Source organism: Leucoraja erinacea, unplaced genomic scaffold (assembly GCF_028641065.1).
Source record: "Leucoraja erinacea ecotype New England unplaced genomic scaffold, Leri_hhj_1 Leri_190S, whole genome shotgun sequence".
Taxonomy (NCBI): domain Eukaryota; kingdom Metazoa; phylum Chordata; class Chondrichthyes; order Rajiformes; family Rajidae; genus Leucoraja; species Leucoraja erinaceus.
In genome coordinates this window covers 100,887-128,617 of record NW_026576091.1, presented here as the reverse complement: position 1 = coordinate 128,617, position 27,731 = coordinate 100,887, and the positions used below count along the sequence as shown (strand labels likewise).

Genomic DNA, 27,731 nt, shown 5'->3' with positions numbered 1-27,731 from the left:
GTGAAAGGTTAGCTAAAATTGAAGAATCTGACGTTTATGCCATTGGTATGAATGGTAAATACATGCTATATGCCGTCTATGTGAGAACATCACTAATTGCAAGACCCAGCTTTTAACGATAGAGTTAGTGTGAACATCTGGGAGACGTTTACATTAATAAAATTGTGAACAGTTGTCACATAAAAGCTGATTGCAGATTTGGGGAGAGTAGATGTTAGTAATGTTCTGTCTGAATAGTTTGGACCTCAAGTAGCATACCCACTCCTCAGATACTTTCATTCATGGAATGTCCTTTGTTTAAAAAATATTTAACTTTGAAACTCTGATAATGGAGTTCGCATCTTTTTATGTTTAAAAAGAACTGCAGATGCTGGTTAAATTGAAGGTAGATACAAAATACTTGATTAATTCAGCAGGTGAGGCAGCATCTATTGAGAGAAGGAATTGGCAAAGTTTCGGGTCGAGACCCTTCTTCAGACTGATGTATGAATATGCGAAAAGCGGAAGATCGACTGTCGGAACCTACAGTCTGGGTTGGGTCCCAATTGGGAGGTCTGGAACCGGAGCTGGAATCCACGAGGTAAAAGATGGAGGCGCAGGCAAGTCCCGAGAAAACACACATGGCTGTGGTAACTGGTTTGGGTTAAGACGTGGTGGTAGAGTCGGAGGGAAGGAGGAATCACAGAGGGGGAGCAGTGAGAGAGGATGTTGCTAAACTCTCATCGGAGAGAGGAGGGGAACTTCTTCAAAGTAGACATACCTTGAAGAGATTTCGCAGTGCATTGGACAAAATGTTTAAGAGAGAATTGCAGATGCTGGTAAAATCGAAGGTAGACACAAAACAGTCTGAAGAAGAGCTTTGACCCGAAACATCGCCAATTCCTTCTCTCTAGAGATGCTGCCTCACCCGCTGAGTTACTCCAGCATTTTGTGTCTACCTGGGATCTCTTTATGGTGTGAATGAAGTACTGTCTATGCTGTTGGGGGGCAGGGCAGAAAGAGTCCTTGTGTTGAAATCAATTACTTTTTTTAGTTGCAGACTGGCCCTTTGCTGGCCCTTTGAATCATTGTGTCCGTTGGCCATCAAATATCTGTCTGTACTAGTCCTTTTTTCCAGGCTACAGTTGACCAGGCCAGGACAATTCAAATGATCAACTAAATACGCATTTAGTTGCAGACACCTTCAGGCTGGCAAAATGTTTGCCCTTTTGATAGGACTTTCAAGAGAAATCTAGATAGGGCTCTTAAAAATAGCGGAGTCAGGGGATATGGGGAGAAGGCAGGAACGGGGCACTGTGTGTTTGGTAGTTGTAAGAAGATCATAAGCGATAGGAGCAGAATAAGGCCATTTGGCCCATCAAATCGACTCCGCCATTCAATCATGGCTGATCTACCTCTCCCTCCTAATCCCATTCTCCTGTCTTCTTCCCATAACCCTTGATGCCCGTCCTAATCAAGAATCTAGCTATCTCTGCTATAATAATATCCATTGAATTGTCCTCCACAGCCTTCTGTGGGAAATAATTTACTCAGTTACACCACCCTCAGATTAAAGAAATTCCTCCTCATCTCCTTCCTCAAGGAACATCCTTTAATTCTGAGGTTATGACCTAGACTTTCTAACTAGTGAAAGCATCCTCTCCGCAACCATTCCATCCAAGCCTTTCACTGGTTTAGAATTGTGAGTGAAGGGAGTGAATAAAATATAAATGGATCTGAATTGCAGGGCAAGATTAATGTTTCAGAGTATTTTGGGTAAAGTCTTCCTCTTTAAACATATAAGATTACATAGATACATGGAAAATAGGTGCAGGAGTAGGCCATTCGGCCCTTCGAGCCTGCACCGCCATTCAATATGATCATGGCTGATCATCCAACTCAGTATCTTGTACCTGCCTTCTCTCCATACCCCCTGATCCCTTTAGATTGTTAAGGGCTTGGACACGCTAGAGACAGGAAACATGTTCCCGATGTTGGGGGAGACCATACCAGGGGCCACAGTTTAAGAATAAGGAGTAAGCCATTTAGAACGGAGACAAGGAAACACTTTTTCTCACAGAGAGTGGTGAGTCTGTGGAATTCTCTGTCTCAGTGGAGGCAGGTTCTCTGGATGCTTTCAAGGGAGAGCTAGATAGGGCTCTTAAAAATTGCGGAGTTAGGGGATATGGGGAGAAGGCAGGAACGAGGTACTGATTGGGGATGATCAGCCATAATCACATTGAATGGCGGCGCTGGCTCGAAGGGATTAGTAAGTATGCAGATGATACTAAGATAGGTGGTGTTGTGGATAATGAAGTAGATTTTCAAAGTCTACAGAGAGATTAAGGCCATTTGGAAGAGTGGGCTGAAAGATGGCAGATGGAGTTAATGATGATCAGTGTGAGGTGCTACATCTTGGCAGTACACATCAAAATAGGACGTACATGGTAAATGGTAGCAAATTGAGGAATGCAGTTGAACAGAGGGATCTAGGAATTACTGTGCATAGTTCCCTGAGGGTGTAATCTCATGTAGATAGGGTGGTAAAGAAAGCTTTTGGTGTGCTGGCCTTTATAAATCAGAGCATTGAGTATAGAAGTTGGGATGTAATGTTAAAATTGTACAAGGCATTGGTGAGGCCAATTCTGGAGTATGGTGTGCAGTTTTGGTTGCCAAATTATCGGAAGGATGTCAACAAAATAGAGAGAGTACAGAGAAAATTTACTAGAATGTTGCCTGGGTTTCAGAAACTATGTTACAGACAAAGGTTGAACAAGTTGGGTCTTTATTCTTTGGAGCGCAGAAGGTTAAGGTGGGACTTGATAGAGGTCTTTAAAATGATGAGAGGGATAGACAGAGTTGACGTGGATAAGCTTTTTCCATTGAGAGTAGGGAAGATTCAAACAAGAGGACATGACTTGAGAATTAAGGGACAGAAGTTTAGGGGTAACATGAGGGGGAACTTCTTTACTCGGAGAGTGGTAGCTGTGTGGAGTGAGCTTCCAGTTGAAGTGGTGGAGGCAGGTTCGATTTTATCATTTAAAAATAAATTGGATAGTTATATGGACGGGAAAGGAATGGAGGATTATGGTCTGAGCGCAGGTAGATGGGACTAGGGGAGAATACGTGTTCGGCACGGACTAGAAGGGCCGAGATGGCCTGTTTCCGTGCTGTAATTGTTATATGGTTATATGGCCGAATGGCCTACTGATGCACCTATTGTCTATTAAACTTTAAAATACTGATTCCATATGTTAAATTAAATTTCCACTTCACAGATCATGGCTCGCATACTTGAAGCCTGTTTCACCATTTGGTTATGTTGCTGCTGATTTTTCTCTCATCTTTCACAGCCTATTAATGTGGGCTGTACATGACCACTTGAGGCCTATCCAAGACTCCATGCTAATGAAAACAAAGTGTGAACTTACCAAAGGCTGAGGGTCAGTCAATGACCTATGAAATATCAAATAACTGATCAATAGTTGCTGTGTCTTTGATGTGAGATCCGGCCTGCAGCAGTTTATTTGGTCCGACCTTACCATTACACCTGACCAACATGGAGATAACATAGACACAAAATGCTGGAGTAACTCAGCGGGGCAGGGCAGGCAGCATCTCTGGATAGAAGGAATGGGTGAAGAATTCTTCTGAAGAAGGGTCTCGACCCAAAACGTCACCGAATCCTTCTTTCCAGAGATGCTGCCTGTCCCGCTGAGTTACTCCAGCATTTTGTGTCTATCTTCAGTATAAGCCAGCAGCTGCAGTTCCTTTCTACACATGAACATGACATAACTGGTTAACCATCCAGTTTAAAGCAAAACCTCAGACCAGACACTAATCTCACGGTCCACCAGGCGGCGACTGTATCCCTGCTTCTGACTTGGATTATCTGCAGTTGGTACTTTAGTGATGGAAAGATAGCCGATCCTCTGTTTTTCACTATAAGAAAACTAATACCCTCTCCATGCGTTGGGAACAGACAAAGACCTTGGTCAAATGACAGACAATAGACAATAGGAGTAGGCCATTCGGCCCTTCGAGCCAGCACCGCCATTCAATGTGATCATGGCTGATCGTCCACACTCAGTACCCCGTTCCTGCCTTCTCCCCATATCCCCTGACAACGCTATCTTTAAGAGCCCTATCTAACTCTCTTGAAAGCATCCAGAAAATTGGCCTCCACTGCCTTCTGAGGCGGAGAATTCCACAGATTCACAACCCTCTGTGTGAAAAAGTTCTTCCTCATCTCCATTCTAAATGGCTTACCCCTAATTCTTAGAAACATAGACATAGAAACATCGAAAATAGTCGGCCATTTGGCCCTTCGAGCCTGCAGCGCCATTCAATATGATCATGGCTGATTATCCAACTCCGTATCCTGTACCTGCCTTCTCTCCATGCCCCCTGATCGCTTTAGCCACAAGGGCCACATCTAACTCCCTCTTAAATATAGCCAATGAACTGGCCTCAACTACCTTCTGTGGCAGAGAATTCCAGAGATTCACCACGCTCTGTGTGAAAAATGTTTTTCTCATCTCGGCCCTAAAATACTTCCCTCTTATCCTTAAACTGTGACCCCGTGTTCTGGACTTCCCCAACACCGGGAACAATCTTCCTGCACCTAGCCTGTCCAACTCCTTAAGAATTTTGTAAGTTTCTATAAGATCCCCCCTCAATCTTCTAAATTCTAGTGAGTACAAGCCAAGTCTATCCAGTCTTTCTTCATATGAAAGTCCTGCCATCCCAGGAATCAGTCAGGTGAACCTTCTCTGTACTCCCTCTATGGCAAGAATGTCTTTCCTCAGATTAGGAGACCAAAACTGTACACAATACTCCAGGTGTGGTCTCACCAAGGCCCTGTACAACTGCAGTAGGATCTCCCTGCTCCTGTACTCAAATCCTTTTGCTATGAATGCTAACATACCATTCGCCTTCTTCACTGCCTGCTGCACCTGCATGCCTACTTTCAATGACTGGTGTACCATGACACGCAGGTCTCGTTGCATCTGCCCTTATCCTAATCGGCCACCATTCAGATAATAGTCTACTTTCCTGTTCTTGCCACCAAAGTGGATAACCTCACATTTATCCACATTATACTGCAGCTGCCATGCATTTGCCCACTCACCCAACCTATCCAAGTCACCTTGCAGCCTCCTAGCATCCTCCTCACAGATAACACTGCCCCCCAGCTTTGCGTCATCCGCAAACTCAATTCCCTCGTCCTAATCATTAATATACATTGTAAATAGCTGCGGTCCCAGCACTGAGCCTTGCGGTACCCCACTAGTCACTACCTGCCATTCTGAAAAGGACCCGTTTACTCCTACTCTTTGCTTCCTGTCTGCCAGACAGTTCTCTATCCACATCAATACTGAACCCCCAGTTCCGTGTGCTTTAAGTTTGCATACTAATCTCTTATGTGGGATCTTGTCGAAAGCCTTCTGAAAGTCCAGATATAACACATCCACTGGTTCTCCCTTATCCACTCTACTAGTTACATCCTCGAAAAATTCTATAAGGTTCGTCAGACATGATTTACCTTTCATAAATCCATGCTGACTTTGTCTAATGATTTCACCACTTTCCAAATGTGCTGCTATCCCATCTTTATTAACTGACTCTAGCATTTTCCCCACTACCAATGTTATACTAACTGGTCTGTAATTCCCCGTTTTCTCTCACCCTCCCTTTTTAAAAAGTGGGGTTACATTAGCTACCCTCCAATCATCAGGAACTCCAGAATCTAAAGAGTTTGAAAAATTATCACTAATGCATTCACTATTTCTGTGGCTACTTCCTTAAGTATTCTGGGATGCAGACTATCTGGCCCTGGGGATTTTTCGGCCTTTAATCATAGAAACAGAGAAATTAGGTGCAGGAGGAGCCAGCACCGCCATTCATTGTGATCATGGCTGATCAGCCTCAATCAATAACCCATGCCTGCCTTCTCCCCATACCCCTTGACTCCACTAGCCCCTAGAGTTCTATCTAACTCTTTCTTAAATCCATCCAGTGATTTGGCCTCCACTGCCCTCTGGCAGGGAATTCCATAAATTCACAACTCTCTGGGAGAAAAAAGTTTTTTCTCACCTCAGTCTTAAATGACCTCCCCTTTATTCTAAGACTGTGGCCCCTGGTTCTGGACTCGCCCAACAACTTCCCTGATTTATTCTTTTGCCAAACTGGGATGAACAATTGTTGTAGTTCATCCATGCAGTCTTTTAATGCCTTCCATTGCATAACCACCGTCAACCCTTTAAGAATCAATTGCCAGTCTATCTTGGCCAATCTTAAAGTGTGGCCTCTGGTTCTGCACTCCCCCAACATCGGGAACATGTTTCCTGCCACTAGCGTATCTAATCTCTTAATAATCTTATATGTTTCAATAAAAAATCCCCTCTCATCCTAAATTCCAGAGTATACACTGGGAGTGCACACCACCCAGCTGTCCTGTCTGGCTTGTCCTGTCCCATTTGTGGAAGGGTCCATGGTTCTCATATTGGTATCATTACCCTGAATAGGCTGCTTTTTTCCCTGGAGTGAAGGGGACTGAAGGGGGAACTTGATGAAGGTATATAAAATGCGAGAAGGTGTAGATAAGGTTGGGAGAATCAAAATCCATCCCCCATAGTACAGATGTTGAAAACAAGACTACAGTAGTTTAATTACAGTCTAGTGCTGGAGAATGGGATTGGGAATAGCAAAAAACACTAAGTGCTGGAATAACTCAGTGGGTCAGGCAGCATTTGTGGAGAACATGGAAAGGCGACATTTCGGGTTGGGACCCGTCTTGGACTGAGAGACAAAGCCAGGCAAAAGGGTTGGCATGGATCTGAAGGGTCTATTTCTATGCTCTAGAATTCTTTGACTCGATGATTGCTCAGAATCTACAAGGCACCCTCAATCCTGAAGAGCTTCCATAAAGAAGGTTGAAGCACCACTGTAGACTAACGTGATCTTTATTGCAATGCTGTACCATATAACCATATAACAATTACAGCACGGAAACAGGCCATCTCGGCCCTACAAGTCCGTGCCGAACAAATTTTTTTCCCCCTTAGTCCCACCTGCCTGCACTCATACCATAACCCTCCATTCCCTTCTCATCCATATGCCTATCCAATTTAGGCATATATGTTACCAATGAATTGTAGAGCTGTTTCATGTCATTTCCAATTGAGACTTGAAACCAAGGTCTTCTCTGCTTTCCCGGCGGAACAATTTTTTAGAATGACGGAGCATTCTCCTGTTACCTTGGCCAATGCTTTTTTTCCCAACCAATCTTTAAATTCATCTTTTCATAATTCATAATCGTGAAATGATCATGTTATGTGATATGTTTTCTTTTAAAATCCCTTCTGGTTAGCTTCGCTCATTTGCAGGTAGAATCTGGATATTTCTTTCAAATGTCAAGTATCTGGATGAGCCTTTAAGTCACCATGACCCAGACTACAGACCAAGTGCTGGTAGATGTGATTAGTATAGATGGGTATGATGAAAATGACCGGTTTCTATACTCTGTGCCTCTATAGATCTAAAAGGGATACTTGCTCTGCCAGTTATTTTGTGGGGAAGGGAATTTAAAAGATGGCCTTTCTGGCCAATTTGTGACATGTTTCAGTTTGAGTTTAGAAACATAGAAATTAGGTGCAGGAGGAGGCCATTCGGCCCTTCGAGCCAGCACCACCATTCATTGTGACCATGGCTGATCGTCCCCAATCAATAACCCATGCCTGCCTTCTCCCCATATCCCTTGATTCCACCAGAGCTCGATCTAACTCTCTCTTAAATCCATCCAGTGGCCTCCACTGCCCTCTGTGGCAGGGAATTCCACAAAATTCACACCTCTCTGGGTGAAAAAGTCTTTTCTCCTCAGTCTTAAATGGCTGCTCCTTTATTCTAAGACTGTGGCACCTGGTTCTGGACTCGCTAAACATTGGGGACATTTTTCCTGCATGTAGCTTGTCCAGTCCTTTTATAATTTTGTATGTTTCTATAAGAAAACCCCTCATCCTTCTAAACTCCAGTGAATGCAAGCCTAGTCTTTTCAATCTTTCCTCATATGACAGTCCCGCCATCCCAGGGATCAATCTCGTGAGCGTACGCTGCACTGCCTCAATCACAAGGATGTCCTTCCTCAAATTAGGAGACCAAAACTGTACACAATACTCCAGATGTAGTCTTACCAGAGCCCTATTCAGCTGCAGAAGAACCTCTCTACTCTTATACTGAATTCCTCTTGTTATGAGACTATTGTCACATGCGACGAGGTACAGTGAAAAGCTTTTGTTGCGTGCTAACCAATCAGCGGAAAGACAATACATGATTACAATCGAGCCCACACTCCAAACTTTCCAAATTGACTGTGCCTGAAGCGCTCTGTCGGTGGATCACCAGCTTCCTGACGGACAGGAAGCAGCATGTGAGGCTGGGAAAGCACATCTCGGGCCTGCAGACCCTCAGCTAGGCTGCATACTCTCCCCTCTCCTGTAATCTCTCTACACCAATGACTGCACCGCCACTGACTCCTCTGTCAAGCTTCTCAAGTTTGCGGACGACACAACCCTGATCGGACTGATCTGGGATGGGGAGGAATCTGCCTACAGACAGGAAGTGACACAGCTGGCGTCTTGGTGCCATCGCAACAACCTGGAGCTCAATGCTCGTAAGACAGTGGAGTTGATTGTAGACGTTAGAGCTCCCCCTCCCCTCACCCCACTCACCATCAACAACACCACACTCACGTCTGTGGGGTCATTTAAATTCCTGGGAACCATCATCTCCAAGGACCTTAAATGGGGGAATACCATCGACTCCACAGTCAAAAAGGCACAACAGAGAATGTACTTCCTACGGCAGCTGATGGTCCAATTGTTATACGGCCATCGTAGAGTCTGTCCTCACCTCCATAATGGTCTGGTTTGGCTCAGCCACCAAGCACGACATCCGGAGGCTGCAGCGAATTGTTGGCTACAACCTTCCCTCCATTGACGGACTGTACACTGCAAGGGCCAGAAAGCAAGTCGGTAAGATCATCTCTGACCCCTCTTACCCTGGCCACAATCTCTTTGAATCATTTCCCTCTGGAAGGCGACTCCGGACTTTCAAAGCTGCCACAGCCAGACATGAAAACAGTTTTTTTCCACGTGTAGTAGCTCTACTCAACAACCAAACATCTGTAGCCTCCTTTTGCTCTGGTATTTTATTTAATTCGGATGTTTAATCGATAATGTTTTATTATTAATGTTTAATGTTTTATGAGTCATTCCTAACTATCACTGTATGTCATGTTGTCACTTGCGGGCGGAGCACCAAGGCAAATTCTTTGTATGAATACTCTCGGCGTTTGGAAATCAAGATAGACACAAAATGCTGGAGTAACTCAACGGGTTTGGAAGTCTGAAGAAGGATTTTGACCTGAAATGTCACCTATTCTCTGCCACAGAAGGTAGTTGAGGCCAGTTCATGGGCTATATTTAAGAGGGAGTTAGATGTGGCCCTTGTGGCAAAAAGGGATCAGGGGGTATGGAGATAAGGCAGTTACAGGATATTGAGTTGGATGATTAGCTAAGATCATATTATTGGCAGTGCAGGCTCGAAGGGCCGAATGGCCTACTCCTGCACCTATTTTCTATGTTTCTATGCTTCTATTCCTTTTCTCCAGAGATGCTGCCTGACCCGCTGAGTAACTTCAGCATTTTGTGTCTACAGTGTAAACCAGCATCTGCAGTTCCATCCTGCACATCTTCGTAAGTGGTCTTTGCGCTCGCTGCAGCTTAATGGCATCTTTCCTAAAGCACCCATATCTAACTGAAGTTTAAATCAAAACTTGATTACAATTACACAATTGGGCAGTTTGCACCCCAGCGGTATGAACATTGACTTCTCCAATTTCAGGTAGTCCTTACTTTCTCCACCCCATCTCAGCTCTTCCTCAGCCCACTGGCTCCACCTCTTCCTTTCTTCTTCCCCCCCCCCCCCCCCCCCCCCCCCCCCCTAACATCAGTCTGCAGAAGGGTCTCGACCCGAAACGTTGCCTATTTCCTTCACTCCATAGACGCTGCCTCACCCATTAAGTTTCCCCAGCTCTTTTGTCTACCTTACAATTGCACAATATTTGTTTATTGTTGGATTAGGGTTTGTTGTTATTTCTAGTGTGTCTAAATGTATGTTTTAATGTTTCTCAGTATGTCTTATATGGGGGGGGTGTGGGGGGGGGGAAGAGGGGGAACAGTTTTTCAGTCACTTACCTGGACGGAGATGCGTCTTTTCTCCATGTCGCATCTTCACCCACCCTTGCGGCCTACCAACTGGATTGGTGCGGCCTTTCCGACCGGAGACCGGCTCAGAGCTTCAGCAGCAGGCGTAGCGCTGAATTGCCATCGTGGAGCCCGGGATCCTGTCGAGGATCGCCAGTGTTGGAGCTCCTTCAGGAGGGTTCTAGGCCTCGACCACGGGTGAACAAAGAGGACGATGACTCTAATTTATTGCCTTCCATCACAGTGAGAAACGTTGATTCCGCTGTGGTGAATGTTTATGTTAAATTGAATTGTGTATTGAGTTATTTTTATTCATATGGCTGTATGGTAACTCAAATTTCACTGTACCAATGTGACAATAAATGTTATAAATAAAAAATTAAAAAATAAAATTATTTTTTAAAAAAAGGTTTTGCTTTGAACATTCTTCATGTTGGGCTGGACGAGTGTCCAGTTATTAAACATGAATGGAGCTATTCAGCAGCTCAGGCAGCATGTATAAAGAGAAAACCAGTTAAAGCTTCATGTTGACTCATCTACATGATCAGACCCCCAGGTTATTTTCTGTCTATTCCCCTGCTTGGGAGTGTGTAATTCTACTCCGTTGCTCACCTTGGTGTTTTATATTGCATTGTTAATTATTTGGATGAGGGGATTGAAGGCTTTGTGGCTAAGTTTGCAGATGATACGAAGATAGGTGGATGGACTGGTAGTGTAGAGAAAGCAGGGACTCTGCAGAAGGACTTGGACAGGATGAGCGAGTTGGCAGAGAAGTGGCGGATGGAATACAGTGTAGCAAAGTGTGGAGTCGTGCATTCTGCTAGTAGGAATAAAAGTGTAGACTATTTTCTAAATGGGGAGAGAATCCAGAAATCGGAGGTGCAGAGAGACTTGAGAGTGCTGCTGCAGGATTAATTTGCAAGTTGAATTGGCAGTAAAGAAGGCAAACGCAGTGCTAGCATTTATTTCTAGAGGACTAGAATAGTGTAATCCTGAAGCACTGGCCAGGCCACATTTGGAGTATTGCGAACATTTTTGGATCCCTGTATCTGAGGAAGGATGTGCTAGTTCTGGAGAGGGTCCAGAGAAGGTTTACGAGAATGATCCTAGGAATGAGTGGGCTAACATATGATGAGGGTTTGACGTCACAGGGCCTAGACTCCCTGGAGTTTAGAAGGATGGGGGGGGTCTCATTGAAACTTACCGAATAGTGAAAGGCCTGGTGGGAGTGGAGCAGTTTCCACTAGTGGGAGAGTCTAGGACCAGAGGTCATAGCGTCAGAATTAAAGGACATTCCATGAGGAGGAGTTTCTTTAGTCAGTGAGTGGTGAATCTGTGGAATTCATTAACACAGAAAGCTGTGGAGGCCAATGGATATTTTTAAGGCCGAGATAGAGAGATTCTTGATTAATAAGGGTGTCAGGGGTTAAGGGGAAAAGGCAGGAGAATGGAGTTGAGAGGGAAAGATAGATCAGCGATGATTGAATGGCAAAGTGGACTTGATGGGCCGAATGGCTTAATTTTGCTCCTATCACATGAACATGAATATTGGTCTATTCCTGCATTTTCATTGGGAAAGATGAAAACATGTATAGCTCTTGAAAGGGACAATGAAGATTTAATTCAATAATCTTTAATAGATCTCAAAACCATTTAAAAAGATGTCTGCTTTCCCTAGGCCTTTTGTCCAGTCTCTATATTAGCAGATGCAGTGTCGACTAACAGCGTGTCAAGCAGCATCCCTCGAGAATGTGGATAGGTGCCGTTTAGGGTTGGGACCCTTCTATCGACTGAAGGATCTCAACCCGAAACGGTATCTGTCCATGTTCTCTAGGGATGCTGCCAGACCCACTGAATTACTCCACCACTTTGAGTCCTTTTTTTGTAAACCAGCATCTGCAGTTCCTTGTTTCCAGTCTTCCCGTATTAGTTCAGTGTGTATTTGAGATATGGGGGGGGGGGGGGGGGACAGATAACATATTGCTTTAGTAATAACCCAATGCAAATACCTAGGAGATGCAAGGAACGGCAGATGCTGGTTTACAAAAAAGGGGCACAAAATGCTGGAGTAACTCAGCGGGACAGGCAGCATCTCTGGAGATCATGGATAGCTGACTTTTCTAGTCGAGATCCTTCTTCAGACTGATTCTAGGTGGGAAGGGGAAAGAAAGCTGGAAGAGAGGAGTGGCAGGACAAAGCCTGGCAGGTAATTGATGGAGGTTACAGAAAAGCTGGTGAGGGTGAGCGGGTGAGCAGCATCTATGGGGAAGGGGGGGGGGGGTGATCGGGCCAGACCCTTCTATGGATACTGGTGAAGGTGAGGGGGAGGGGGGGGGGGGGGGGGGTTGATAGGCAGATGATTGGACAAAGGCCAAAGATGAAAAGGTGGAAGGTGAGAGACAAAATGGTTGAAGAATTGTGAAGCTAGAGAAAGGAATGTAGGTAGGAGGGGGGGAGGGGAGAAATAGGTACGAGGCCAGGTCGCTCACACGGGACACAAACATCCTGATTTGGCACTTCGATTTATATTGGTGAATTTGTACCTCTTGCATTGATGGTGCTGCCTACAGTCTTTTTTTTTTAACTAAAATCCAGATAACTTGCCATTTACTAAATAATATCATTATAGAAGAATCATGTTCTGCTGCATGCTTTAATTTTAAGTATCAAGGAACTGCCGATGCTGGTTTACCAAGGAAAGACACAAAATCTGTCACTGTATGTGTAGACTATTTTCTAAATGGTGTCAGACAAAATATGTGTCTTTCCTTGGTAAATCACTATCTGGAGTACCTTGTTTCTACATTTTGACTGGTCCACTGCAAAATCTCCTCTGAAGAACGGTCCCGACCCAAAACCTCACCTCTCCATGTTCTCCTGGGATGCTGCCTGACCTACTCCTGCACTGTGTGGCTTGCCCTGCTTTAGTTTTAAACCTGTTTCTAAGTCAAACAATATTCTTAGCCCCCCTGCGGTCATGGCTGTCCATGGGTGTCTCCAGAGTTGGAAGACGCCTGTGCGTGACTTTGTTTAACGTTGGGAGACTGGTGCACAGACAGCCACCCCACGGTCCTTGACAGATCTGGGTCAGGATCCAGTGGCATGGAGTCCAAGACGACCGGAGACCCTTTTCTGCTGCAGCCTTCATCCGCCTTCCCAGCCGTTGTGACGCTCCAGTAAGGTCAGCCACCGTCCTCCACCTTTTCCACCGTTGAGGTCTTGGTTGGATTGGCTCTTTGTCAGAGACCTCCCCCTCGACCTTACCGCCATGGGTGGCCCTACCAGGAGCATAGCTCCAGACGGCATCGCTCTCAGGATCTCAGGACCACACAAGCTTCTCCACCACGAAAAGGTGACAATCCATGGAGAAGCAAACTCCGTTGTTATTAAAGCAAACAATATACTTGTGTTCTATATATCGTAGCTAGCTGTTTATTTTGCTCCTTCTTGGGCAGCAGACTGTCCTGGAGCTAGGATGGGTTTCATTCATTATTGTAGTTTTGCACTGAGCATATTGTTCACAATTAAAACATGGGTGGTTTTATCATCAAGGATTCCCACCACCCTCTTTTGCCCTCTGTGCCCTCTTTTCACCACTACCACCAGGCAGAAGGTATAGAAGCCTGAAGTCCCACACCACCAGGCACTTTCCTACACCTATCAGGCACTTGACTGACCTGTACAACCCTAACCCTACCTATGGAACAGAACACTATGGATCACTTCTCGCACTACCATGAACATGTTTATTTCCAGTTGTGTTTTGCACTAATGTATTCCTTTTTTGCGTAGTCTGTTTACTGTTGAATTTTATGTTCAATCTAAGCCTTTGTCTGAATCTGTGTCTCGAATGCTGCTGCAAGCATGTTTTTCCATTATATCTCTACCATACCATATTGCTGCCTGTAACGATAACAATAATGGTGCAATGGTAGAGTTGCTGACTTACAGCGCCAGCGACCACGGTTCGACCCTGAATACGGTATGGAGTTTGTATGTTCACCCTGTGACCATGTGGGTTTTCTCCGGGTGTTCTGGTTTCCTCCCAACCTCCAAATACATGCAGATATGTAAGTTAATTGGCTTCTTTAAATTATAACGTCCCTAATGTGTAGGATAGTGCTAGTGTACGGGGTGATCGCTGGTCAGTGCGGACCCGGTGGGCCGAAGGGCCTGTTTCCACGCTGTACCCCTTAAAGTCGAAAGTAAACTAAGCAAACTAATAAACTGTAAACATCAGCGTGTAAAACGCCAATTTGTGATTTTTCCAGGTGTCAATGTGGCTGAGTGCGTTATGTGCTCACCAGAATGAAATATGTGTTGGTTCATGTCTCACATGTGAAAAGTAAGCGCTTAAAGTCTTGAGATAAATTGATATAATTTGGGCATGTACTACTTTTTAGATTTAAACATAACATTGAGACTCGCCTGACACTAGTTTGAAGAATGAATGAATGAATTAATTAATAGTTTATTTCGGTCATACATTAAAAAGAACAAAACTTTACAATCTGTGTGAATATGAACCAACACTGTATCCATTTCACACGACATTTACATAATCAATGACCGAAAAAGGAATAGGCTGAAGCCACAAAGCTTATTTTTGCCTATCCTATACAGGGGTAAAATTATTCCTGGATATTCTGACCAATATTTATTCATTAATCAATGCAATGCAATCACATTGTTTTTGTGCAAATTCACTGTTCACAAATTGGTCGCTCATTTTCAATATTCCAATGTGTGCTACATGGCTTCTGTAGTGGCCATTTGGCTTCATTTTGTGTATCATAAATTATGGCATTTGCCTTTAAATTTTGTCTGCCTGTAATTACGTGGGTGGGATTTATTACGTAGTCGGAGGCGTGTTTGCTGCTGGGATTCTTGGGCAGAAGCTTGTCGTTTTTTAGTTAGTTCGGAGGAAGCATGGTGGGACGGCATAGCTTTCGACCATGGATCAGAGCTTTCCAACACTAAAGAAGTTTTCTAACGTTTCGGAGCCACGTGCTGGAATTTGACTAAGATTAAAATATTCTTATCAAGAAGAAGTTTGGATGAATATCTTACTGTTTTACTTCGATAATAAAGAAACTATTCATCAAGAAACTGTGTGTTGAAGATTTGTCTTTCAACGGTTTTGAATGTCTCGTGGAGAGCTCACATGTGTAAATGAAGCTATCTCCTTACCCCCTTGTCATCTCCTAGTGGCTAGAGGGAGCAATTCCTTGAACGATATAACAATCTGCCACTATAGTTTCAAACTGCAGTGCGACGATGAGGTTGTGAATGTGACTATGGCAATACGAACATTCCTTTTTCCTCTTTTATAAATAGTGCCATGGATTCTTTTTTACATCCATCCAAAAAAGCAGACCAAACTGTCCGACCCGCTGAGTTACTCCAGGATTTTGTGTCCTTTTGCTTGCAAACTTGTTAAGTTGTAATGATGCGATCTGTGTACTGAACATTAAAAAAATGGCATGATTTTTGAAGTTGGGTTCAGACACTTAAAATAATTGTTTTGTTTTATTTTAATGGGAAGGCACAAAGTGCTGTAGTACCTCAACAGATCGGCAGCATCTCTGGAGAACATGGATTGGTGACGTTTTGGTGATGATTTGTCTGAAGAAGTGTTCCGACCCAAAACGTCACCTATCCATGTTCTCCAGAGGTGCTGCCTGACCTGCTGAGTTACTCAGGCACTTTGTGTCTTCTTTTGTAAGCCAGCGTTTGCAGTTCCTTGTTTCTACATTTTGTTTACATTTTGTTGAAATGCACAAAATTCTTAAGGGGTTGGACAGGCTAGATGCAGGAAGATTATTCCCGATGTTGGGGAAGTCCAGAACTAGGGGTCACAGTTTAAGGATAAGAGGGAAGACTTTTAGGACTGAGATGAGGAAATCATTTTTTACACAGAGAGTGGTGAATCTGTGGAATTTCTGCCACAGAAGGTAGTTTGCCAGTTCATTGGCTATATTTAAGAGGGATGTGGCCCTTGTGGCTAAAGGGATCAGGGGGTATGGAGAGAAGGCAGGGATGGGATACTGAGTGGGATGATCAGCCATGATCATATCAAATGGCGGTGCAGGCTCGAAGGGCCAAATAGCCTACTCCTGCACCTATTTTCTATGTTTCTATGTTTTGAATGTTCATTTAAGCTTCTCATTAAAAAAAACCCAATTGATGTAACAAAACCATGATTTCAAATAAATTTGCCCTGATTTTGAATTTCCTTTTCTAAGCCTCACGTCACTTTGATCTTTTTCAAAGAGGCATCACGCTTTAATGTTATGCTGCCAGTTTTAATTTTTAAACATTCCAGCTGACCTGCCCCCTCCCATGTTGTACCATATAATTTCTGAGATCCTGTTCTTGTTTCAGTCTCGGTTTTGGTTTTTACCTGTCTTCGGGAATCGAAGTGATTTTTGGGTGGTGTTGCGGTGTGCGACAGTTTCTCGGTGTTTTGGGATTGTTGGGAGAGAGCGTCGTTTAGTTTGGTGTCTGCACAGTGTGGGAGGAAACCGAAGATCTCGGAGAAAACCCACGCGGTCCTAGGGAGAACCTACAAATTCCATACAGGCAGCACCCATGCTGTCTGCCTGGGTCTCTGGTGCCGTGAGGCAGCAACTCTTACCGTTGCGCCAGTGTGCCACCCGGAAAAGAAATCGCAGATAATGGACTCGGTTAAGATCTGCCAGACTTAAGATCTCCCTGTTTCCTGCTAAACCTATCTAAAGAAAAATTCCAACTCTACCTCAAATCCTGCTGGGGCGGTTCCTTGAGCCAAACAACAAGTGCCGGAGCAACTCAGTGGGTTTGGCCCCATCTGCGGAGGGAATGGATAGATGACGTTTCGGGTCGGGACCCTGTGCGGTTAATTGATTCATGAACAAACCTGTTTGCAGACCCATACACAAATTCATAGCAGTCATGTTCCATATTCTCAATTAATATATTTATTGGCTGTAAGCATGGGATCATTGATTTATTAATCTTCTGCTTCTGCTATAGATATACTAATATTCAGTTGCTCGCTGCAAAATAGGGTTTTTTTTTCATCCCTCCTGTGACTTTTGACATTTATTTTTCCTGGCATCTGTTTCCACCGCCCACTGTTCTTTGAATTTATTCAGTGCTAATTGCCCCTTTAACGGATTAACTAACCATGGACATGATTAGTTATCATTGCTGTGAGCAACTTTTATTGATGGTTGTATTGATGTGTCCGTATTTACCTACTTTTTTAAATATATGGCATTTTAGAAGTCTAGTTTATATTCAGATGCACAAGTACAGTGAGATAGAAGTACAATGACAGGTGTACATGCACAGCATCACAGGCACATAGACAACACACAGAAACATATAGCTGCAAGAATAATTTGAGGAAGGACATTCTTGCTATCGAAGGAGTGCAGCGTAGGTCTACAAGGTTAATTCCCGGGATGGCGGGACTGTCATATGCTGAGAGAGTGGAGCGGCTGGGCTTGTATACTCTGGAATATGGAAGGATGAGAGGGGATCTCATTGAAACATATAAGATTATTAAGGGTTTGGACACGCAAGAGGCAGGAAACATGTTCCCGACGTTGGGAGAGTCCAGAACCAGGGGCCACAGTTTAAGAATAAGGGGTAAGCCCTTTGATCAACTTTGGTCAATGAAAGTTGTTTTTTAAATGAGTTATAGAAATAAAAATGACTTGACTTGATTTAGAATGGAGATGAGGAAACACTTTTGTCACACAGAGCGTTGTGAGTCTGTGGAATTCTCTGTCTCAGAGGGCGGTGGAGGCCGGTTCTATGGATACTTTCAAGAGAGAGCCAGATAGGGCTCTTAAAGACAGCGCAGTCAGGGGATATGGGGAGAAGGCAGGAACGGGGTACTGATTGGGGATGATCAGCCATGATCACATTGAGTGGCGGTGCTGGCTCGAAGGGCCAAATGACCTACTCCTGCACCTATTGTTTAAAAAAAAAAAGACACCATTATGGTAGTACAAGAGGTGGTCTGTGGAATTTTGTTGGCGAGGTAGGATTAGGGATGTGCAGGTCAGTTCAAGAACCCTAACCCTAGCTACCCTTGTAGGATAGCACCTGTTCCTAAAACTGGTGGTGGGGGACTTCGGGCTTCTGTATCTCCAGCCCAATAGTACCAAGGAGAAGGGATCATGGCCTAAATGATGGGGGATTATTGATGAATGGTGCCATCTTCTTGAGGCAGTGCCTCGAGTAGATGTTTTTGACTGCGGGAGGGCTGTGCCTGCGATGGACCGGGCTCAGTCCACTATTCTCTGCAGCCTTTCACTTTGCTGTGTGTTGGAATTGTCATTGGCATGCCATTATGCAGCCAGACAGAATACGACAAACAAACAATAATCGTGCAAAGATAAATTAAAAAATGCCCCCAAGTCTATGTAATTTGGCTTAGTTGAAGGTTGTAGTGTTCAATAACCCGATGGTTGTTGGGATGAAGCTGCCCTGAACCTGAACATTAGTATTCAGATTCCTATATTACCACCTTGATAGTATGAGTGAAATGAGATTGTGACCAGGGTGGTGTGGGTCTCTGATCCTAGCTGCATTTTTGAGGCAGGGACTCCTGTAGATCCCTTCGATGGTGGGGAGATCAGTACCTGTGATGGACTGGGCGGTATTTGCCACATTTTGCGAACTTCTTCTTTAGTGAGGTTTCGGCAACGTTGTTGGATTCATCCTCATCAAAGTCAAAGTCAATTTTATTTGTCACATGCACCCAAAGGTGCAGTGAAATGAATTTGCCAGCAGCGATACGCTTAAAAAGAACACACATCTCCTTCAAAAGAGTAGGCCGTGGCAATTCAATTCAACTTTGCTCTCAGATAATAAGTTTGTAGAGTTTATCAAAAAAGAGATAGCCTTTTTTCTTTCCACTAATATATCCCCTGAAATCTCTAGCCTGATCGTATGGGATGCCCTTAAGGCTTACCTTAGGGGGCAGATGATAATATGTCCATACCTGCACTACTTGGTTCCTCACTTCCACTCCGCTCAATTAAATCTGTAAAGAAATCCAGTGGTTAAACACTCTTTGAGGACATGGGCTCAATTCAGGAAATGTTTTGGGTTGCATAACCTTTCTCTACTGTGCCCTATTGCATCAAACCACCTTTTTAAACCATCAACTCAGGACGCTGTCTTTAAAGAATGGCATAGGAAGGGTATTGTGCGCTTCAAGGACCTGATTATGGGTAACACTGGAGCATCATTTGAACAATTAAGCAACAAAATTCAATCTTACAAAGTCAGATTTTTCCCGATACCTGCAAACAAGACACGATGTGTTCTATAAACTGCCCAGCTCTTCTATACCAACAGACACAACCCTTGTTGATACAGTTCTTTCTTTAAACCCCTCAGAATAGACTTGTCTCAACTTTATATGGCAGGATGTTGGATCTAAGGCGTGCCCCATGGACAAGCTCAAGGCAGCATGGGAGGAAGACTTGGGCTCCTCTCTCTCGGAAGATACATGGAGTTCCATTCTTAAACTGGTTCAATTCCACCTCATGTGCTCGTCACTGTCTGATCCAATTCTAAGTGGTACATAGGGCTCATATCTCAAAAGCCAAATTATCTACTATTTACCCTGAGGTTAGTCCATTCTGTGTTAAATGTAACATTTCTGAAGCCTCTCTTGTCCATATGTATTGGTCATGCTCCAGCCTTAACAAGTCCTGGCTAGAGGTCTTTCATACATTATCCCAGGTGTTAAACATCAAATTGGAATTAAAGCCTCTAATCGCTCTTTTTGGGGTCACTGGTGAGGAGGTTAGATTAATTGCAGATAAACGCCGCACTATATCTTTTGCTTCTCTTCTGGCTCGGCGAATAATCCTGCTCAGGTGGACGGAACCTACCCCGCCCACTCATACACAATGGCTGACAGATATTATGTCCTGCCTAAAGCTCGAGAAAATCAGGCACTCATTTCAACATTCAAATGGAAGGTTTCAGAAAGCATGGGGACCTTTATTAAATGCATTCCAGACTTTGTAAGTGCTTGATCATCAAGCACAGTTTAACAGCTTAACAGTACCCATTCATTTTTCGTGGATTATTGTTGGGACAGACTGATATTTGCATATGCTTACTGGCAGTGACTGGGGAGGGATTATTTTTGGTATCTCGTTTTTCTTTCATTGTTGTTGCCTCGTTATATGTTGGCATACGTTGTTTTTTATTTATTCTTTTCGTACACTCTGTCTGTAACAAATGGACAACTTTGCATTTGTTATGTCCTGAAAACTAAATAAAAAGGTTTTGATTTTATTTTTAAAAGAACACACAATACGTAATAAGAATTAACGCAAACATCCGCCACAGCATTCTTCACTGTGGTGGAAGGCAACAAAGTTCAGCGAGTCCTCCCTTGTTCACCTGTGGTTGGGGGCCATAGACCCTCTGTAGTTGCCGCTACAGACGGCCCTCGATGTACAGGCCCTCTTGTCGGGATGATCTAAACCCCGATGTCGGGACGGTGAAACACACTCTGCGGCTTGTAGGTCCCGAATCGGCATTTTCACACCGGAGACCGCGGCTTCGGGATGTTATAGGCCGCAGGCTGGTGTGTCGGAGCTCTTCTCTGGCGATCCATAGCGAGGGATCCCGTGCTCCGGATGGTAAGTGCACGGCCTGCCCGCGGCTAGAAGCTCCGCAGGCCGCGGCTTCAGGATGTTATCGGCCACTTATTTTTATTGACAAATTTCTCCATCCTTGTGTATTTTAGTTTAGTTTATTGTCACGTGTGCCGAGGTACAGTGAGAAAGACAATACATGATTACCATCGAGTCATCCACAGTGTAAAAAAAACATAGAAACATAGAAAATAGGTGCAGGAGTAGGCCATTCGACCCTTCGAGCCTGCACCGCCATTCAATATGATCATGGCTGATCATCCAACTCAGTATCCCGTACCTGCCTTCTCTCCATACCCCCTGATCCCCTTAGCCACAAGGGCCACATCTAACTCCCTCTTAAATATAGCCAATGAACTGGCCTCGACTACCTCTGCGGCAGAGAGTTCCAGAGATTCACCACTCTCTGTGTGAAAAAAGTTATTCTCATCTCGATTTTAAAGGATTTCCCCCTTATCCTTAAGCTGTGACCCCTTGTCCTGGACTTCCGCAACATCGGGAGCAATCTTCCTGCATCTAGCCTGTCCAACCCCTTAAGAATTTTGTAAGTTTCTATAAGATCCCCTCTCAATCTCCTAAATTCTAGAGAGTATAAACCAAGTCTATCCAGTCTGGATAGATACAGGATGAAGGGAATAACATGAAAAACATTTAGTGCAAGGTAAAGATAGTCCGAGGGCTTCCCATGAGCTAGATAGTAGCTCAGGATTGTTCTCTAGTTGTTCGGAGGATGGTTCAGTTGCTTGATAACAGCTGGGAAGAAACTGTCCCTGAATCACGTATGTAGTACATGTAATGTCAAGTTGCAGTTATGCAATCCTACCAATACCAATACCTGTACCACCAGGAGCCGCTGAATGTAATGTTTTAAAATGGGCGTCTTCATTATTGTATGTGTGATTACGCAAGTAGGTTAGTATAGTTTAGAGATATAGCGCGCAAACGGGCCCTTTGGCCCACCGAGTCTGTACCGACCGGCGATCCCCACATATTAACACTATTCTACACACACTAAGGGCCATTTACATTTATACCAAGCCAATTAACCTACAAACCTGTACCTCTTTGAAGTATGTGAGGAAACCAAAGATCTTGGCGAAAACCCACGCAGGCCACGGAGAAAATGTACAAACTCCGTACAGACCGCACCGGTAGTCAGGATCGAATCCAGGTCTCTGGCGCTGAAAGGCAGCAACTCTACTGCTGCACCACTAGTGCCGCCCCTGAGTCTTAAAATAAATATATTGAGATTAACAAAATGGGAACTGAATCCAGCCAGGAGATTGAATCCAGCCTGTGTACTGTAGTTCAAATATTCTCGGACATTTAACTCTCATGTGAAGCATCAGGTAGAATCAGGGAACTGCAGATGCTGGTTTATACAAATGGACACAAAGTGCTGGAGTAACTCAGCAGCTCAGGCAGCAACTCTGGAGAACATGGATAAGTGACGTTTCGGGTCGGGACCCTTCTTCAGACTGATTGTAATAGAGGGTAGAAAGATATCTATGTTCTCCAGAGATGCAGCCTGACACACAGGAGAACGTACTAACCAAAGATCCTATAGCGAGCAAGATAGATCACTCGACGAAAAAGTTGTAGTACGGTCATGGGCAGATTCATGGGTCATTTTAGGCCTCATTTCCGTAACCGGCTTCCGTCTCCGCACCAAAGATCCCATAACAGAGCAACGATAACTAGTGCGGTGACGGAAGCCGGTTACAGAAACACCCTCGTAAAAATAAAAGTTATTTGGGAAAAATCTTCTCATTTTCAGAATTTAAATTTATTAACGCAAACTGTTCCACCGCAACATTGATTACACTGCGAGTCGGGTCCGGTCGGGTTACTGAAATGGATGAAAAAAATGCCCACGTTCCGCTCCGTTGCATACTACACGTATGCATTTAGCAGGAGTGGTCTATCTTGCTATCATGCAGGCAGCACCCATAGTCAGGATGGAACCCAGTTCTGTGGCGCTGTAAGGCAGCAGCTCCACTGCTGCGCCACTGTGCCGCCGATATAGTCTGCATGAACTTCAACGAGGCCTTGGGTGCCGTAAGGGAGACTGGTCACACGCAAGAAGCTGTGAGATCCAGTGTCATTTGGTAAATTGGATCTAAAGTGGATTTGATGGTAGGAAGAAAGTGATGGTCGAGGGTTGGCTTGCAATTGAAAGCCTCTGATCAGTGATGAACATCAGTGATTGCTGCCATCCTCTTGCTGTTTGCTATTTCTGAATCTGAATCTGTTTGCTATTTCCATTAACAATTGGATATTGGCGATATAATTTGTGCAGGAAGGAACTGCAGATGCTGGTTTACAGACACCAAATCCTGGAGTAACTCAGCGGGACAGGCAGCATCTCTGGATAGAAGGAATGGGTAACTTCACAGATGTCATGAAACTTGGTGGTGGTGTTAGCGAAGAGCGTTGTGCAATGTTACAGAACAATATTGATGAGTTGAGATCAAAGAAATGACACTTGGATTTTAGTTCTGAAAACAAAACTGTATTTTAGTTTATAGACAATAGGTGCAGGAGTAGGCCATTCGGCCCTTCGAGCCAGCACTGCCATTCAATGTGATCATGGTTGATCATCCCCAATCAGTACCCCGTTCCTGCCTTCTCCCCATATCCCCTGACTCCGCTATCTTTAAGAGCCCTATCTAGCTAGTTTTGTTGCTTATTATCACGAGTACCAAGGTACAGTGAAAACCTTTTTTGTTGCGTGCTATCTAGTCAATGAAAAGATTATACATGGTTACAATCAAACTGTCCACAGTGTACAGACACAGGATAAAGAGAATAAAGGGCCTGTCCCACGAGCATGCGACCTGCATGCGGCAAGCGCGACCAAACCGGAAGCGGGGGCTGCGCGGAGGTCGCGTGATCCCCGTACAGGGCCGGTCCCACCAGCATGCGCCTGCATGCGGCGAGCGCGACCAAACCGGAAGGTCGAGTGAGTAACATGAAGTTCGAGCGAAGTCCGCGCGTGACATACGGCGTTAAGACGCTGCGTACGGCGTTGAGATGCTGCACACGCCCGTCGAGGCGGTGCGGGCCAGCAGGCCGTTGCCGCGCGGAATTCTTGAACACTCAGTTTTTCGGAGCCCCGCGCGATGTCAGGACCAGCTCCTCACAACTCTATACGGCTCCGACGATTGAAGTGGGACCGGCCCAAGCGACCACGTTAGGTCGAGCTTGCCGCATGGAGTCGCATGCTCGTGGGACAGGCCCTTAACGTTTAGCGAAAGACAAAGTCCGATTAGAAGGTCTCCGATGAGGTAGATGGGAGGTCACAATTGCTCTCTCATTCATGATAGGATGGTTCGGTTGCCTGGTAACAGCTGGGAAGAAACTATCCCTGAGGTGTGTGTGTGTGTTTTCAAATGTCTATACCTCTTGCCTGAAAGGAGAGGGGAGAAGAGGGAATGGCTGGGGTGAGACTGGCCCTGATTATGTTGCTGGCCTTGCCGAGGCAGTGTGAAGTGTGGATGGTGTCAATGCAAGGGAGGTTGGTTTGCGTGATGGTCTGGGCTACGTCCGCAACTCTGCAATTGTGGTCTTTGAGGGCAATGTTCTCAAACAATACTGTGATGCATCCTGACTTTTGGAATGACTGATTAAGTTAGTATGTACATGGTGAATGGTAGATCCCTTAGAAAGTGCTGACGAACTGAGGGACCTTGTCATACATACCCAAGGATCCAAAAGAGTTTGAGGTTTTTTTTCAACCAAAGGGCTTTTGAGGTGTGGAATGTATTGCCTGTGACAGTGGGTAATCCAATGTCATTGAAGTGTTTCGATGAGCATCTGAAATACTGTCTGTGGGATTCCCTGCCTCAGAGGGCGGTGGAGGCAGGTTCTCTGGATGCTTGTCTCTTGTCTATTAAGTATTTAGATGAGCATCTGAAACACTAGTAAACTACAGGCTGAGCGCAGGAAAATAAATTAGTCGAGATGAATAGTTGTTGAGCCAGTCATGGTGGGCGAAAAAGGACAGTTTCCATGTTGCATGGATGACAGGAATTATGAGAACATTAAAAAATATGATTTCCAGAATGTTCTATGTGATAAATAGTAACTGAATGTCCTTATCAATGTAAAGCAAGTGCTTAACTCGTGTTCTTGTTCCCTGCAGTTCCCCAGCCACTGGTTGACCTTCAGTTGAAGCTGATGAGGAAGATTGGAAAGTCTGTCAGCATTGATCGATGGGAAAAGTACCTTCTCAGGGTAAACTACTTTCACGTTGGATCTGATGGGGACAATGACGTAGACTCACACAGCGTGGAAACAGACCCTTCTGCCCCACTTGGCCACACTGGCCAACGTGTCTCATCTACACTAGTCCCACCTGCCTGCCTTTGGTCCATATCCCTCTAAATCTGTCCTATCCATGTACCTGTCTATATTTTTCTTAAAAATTGCGATAGTACCAGCCTCAAGTCAAGTCAAGTCAAGTCAAGTTTATTTGTCACATACACATACGAGATGTGCAGCGAAATGAAAGTGGCAATGCTCGCGGACTTTTGTGCAAAAGACAAACAACAAAACAACCAAACAAATTATAAACACAATCATAACACACATATTCTTTTACATAATAAATAATGGAAGGAAAAACGTTCAGTAGAGTTAGTCCCTGGTGAGATCGGCGTTTACAGTCCGAATTGCCTCTGGGAAGAAACTCCTTCTCAACCTCTCCATTGGCAACATATTCCATACACCCACCCTTTCTGTGAAAACGTTACTCCTCAGGTGAGTGGTGAGTCTGTGGAATTCTCTGCCTCGGAGGGCGGTGGAGGCCGGTTCTCTGGATACTTTCAAGAGAGAGCCAGATAGGGCTCTTAAAAATAGCGGAGTCAGGGGATATGGGGAGAAGGCAGGAACGGAGTACTGATTGGGGATGATCAGCAATGATCACATTGAATGACAGTGCTGGCTCAAAGGGCCGAATGGCCTACTACTGCACCTATTGTCTATTGTTCCTATTAAATCTTTTCCATTTCGCCTTCAACCTCTGGTTCTTGATTCTCCTATTATGGGCGAGAGACTCTGTGCGTCTACCCGATCTATTCCTCTCATGGTATGGGAATGCTATGAATCCTATAGCACACTAAAGCATCTATTCCTCTCATTCCTCTCAAAGGCATAGAGCCTTTGCTGGTCACCCAAACCACGTTACTCTGCGGGTTTCCACAGCAATTTTTGTCTACCTTCGATTTTTCCAGCATCTGCAGTTCTTTCCTAAACATTACTGTGCACTGTTCAGTACCCGTTAACCGGTACAACGAGAAACAACTTCTTTGGTAATACATATTGCAAAACAAAGTTGTTTTGTGCATCTTTTGGTAGGTTACCAGTTAGTATTAGAACTAGCTCATCCTAATTCTTGCAAATAGCGTGTTTGGTGTGACAGCTATTAACACAAACTCCAGCTTCCTTGTCCAAAGCACAGGTTGAAATGTGATCCCATCACCTTCTTTTATAGACAATAGACAATAGGTGCAGGAGTAGGCTATTTGGCCCTTCGCCATTTAATGTGATCATGACTGCTCATCCCCAATCAGTACCCCGTTCCTGCCTTCTTCCCATATCCCCTGACTCCGCTATCTTTAAGAGCCCTATCTAGCTCTTTCTTGAAAGTGTCCAGAGAACCGGCCTCAGAGGCAGAGAATTCGACACTCAAAACTCTGTGAGGAAAAGTGTTTTCTCATCTCCATTCTAAATGGCTTACCCCTTATTCTGAAACAGTGGCCCCTGGTTCTGGACTCCCCCAACATCGGGTACATGTTTCCTGCCTCTAGCGTGTCCACACCCTTAATAATCTTATACGTTTCAATAAGATCCCCTCTCATCATTCTAAACTCCAGAGTGTACAAGCCCAGCCGTTCCATTCTCCTAGCATGTGACAGTCCCGCCATCCTGGGAATTAACCTTGCTACTTTTGTTGAAAGTAACTGCAGATGCTGGTTCACCATCTTCTTTGCATGGACTGATTATGCTTAATTGAGTTTAGTTTAGGGATGCAGAGCAGAAACAGGCCCTTCGGCCCACCGGGTCCGCACCGACCAGAGATGCACATTAACACTATCCTGCACCCACTAGGGATCATTTTTGCATTTACCAAGCCAGTTAACCTACAAACCTGCATGTCTTTAGAGTGTGGGAGAAAACCGAAGATCTCGGGGAAAACCCACGCAGGTCACAGGGAGAACGTACAGGCTCCGTACAGACAGCACCCGTAGTCGGGATCGAACTCGGGTGCCCGGAAATGCATTAGCTGTGGGGCAGCAACTCTACCACTGCGCCTCAGTGACCGCCAACATATACAACATGAAAACACTTCAACAGGAATCTGATGAAGGGTCTCAACCCAAAACATAATCTATTCCTTTTCTCCAGAGATGGTGCCTGACACAATGAGTTAATCCAACATTTTGTCTATCTTTGGTGTAAGCCAGCATCTGCAGTTCCTTCGTGACCATGAAAATAGGCCCTTCAGCCCTCCGAGCCCATGCTGACTAATGATCACCCGTTTACACTAGTTTGATGTTATCTCAATTTCACGTCATTAGGGGCGATTAACCATACAAAACGGGGATGTGGTAGGAAACCGGAGCACCCGGAGAAAACCCACTCGGTCACAGCGAGAACGTGTAACCTCCACATAGACTGCAAATGAGGTCAGGATTGAGCCTGGTTCTCTGGCACTGTGAGGCAATAGTCCCGTCTCTTTATCAACAGTGTCATACAAGCAAAGCTATTAAAATTCAACGTTTAAATATTGGGGGGGTTTTCTGTTCTA

General features: G+C 44.7%; 1 protein-coding gene across 1 annotated transcript in view; it reads left to right on the top strand.

The window, feature by feature from the left end:
• Positions 1–27,731, top strand: part of LOC129716224 (remodeling and spacing factor 1-like) — a 97,530-nt gene that overhangs the window by 18,939 nt on the left and 50,860 nt on the right. The window contains exon 2 of the mRNA XM_055666094.1: positions 25,065–25,156. Coding sequence (XP_055522069.1) covers positions 25,065–25,156 — 92 coding nt within the window. The remainder of the gene's footprint in view (positions 1–25,064; positions 25,157–27,731) is intronic.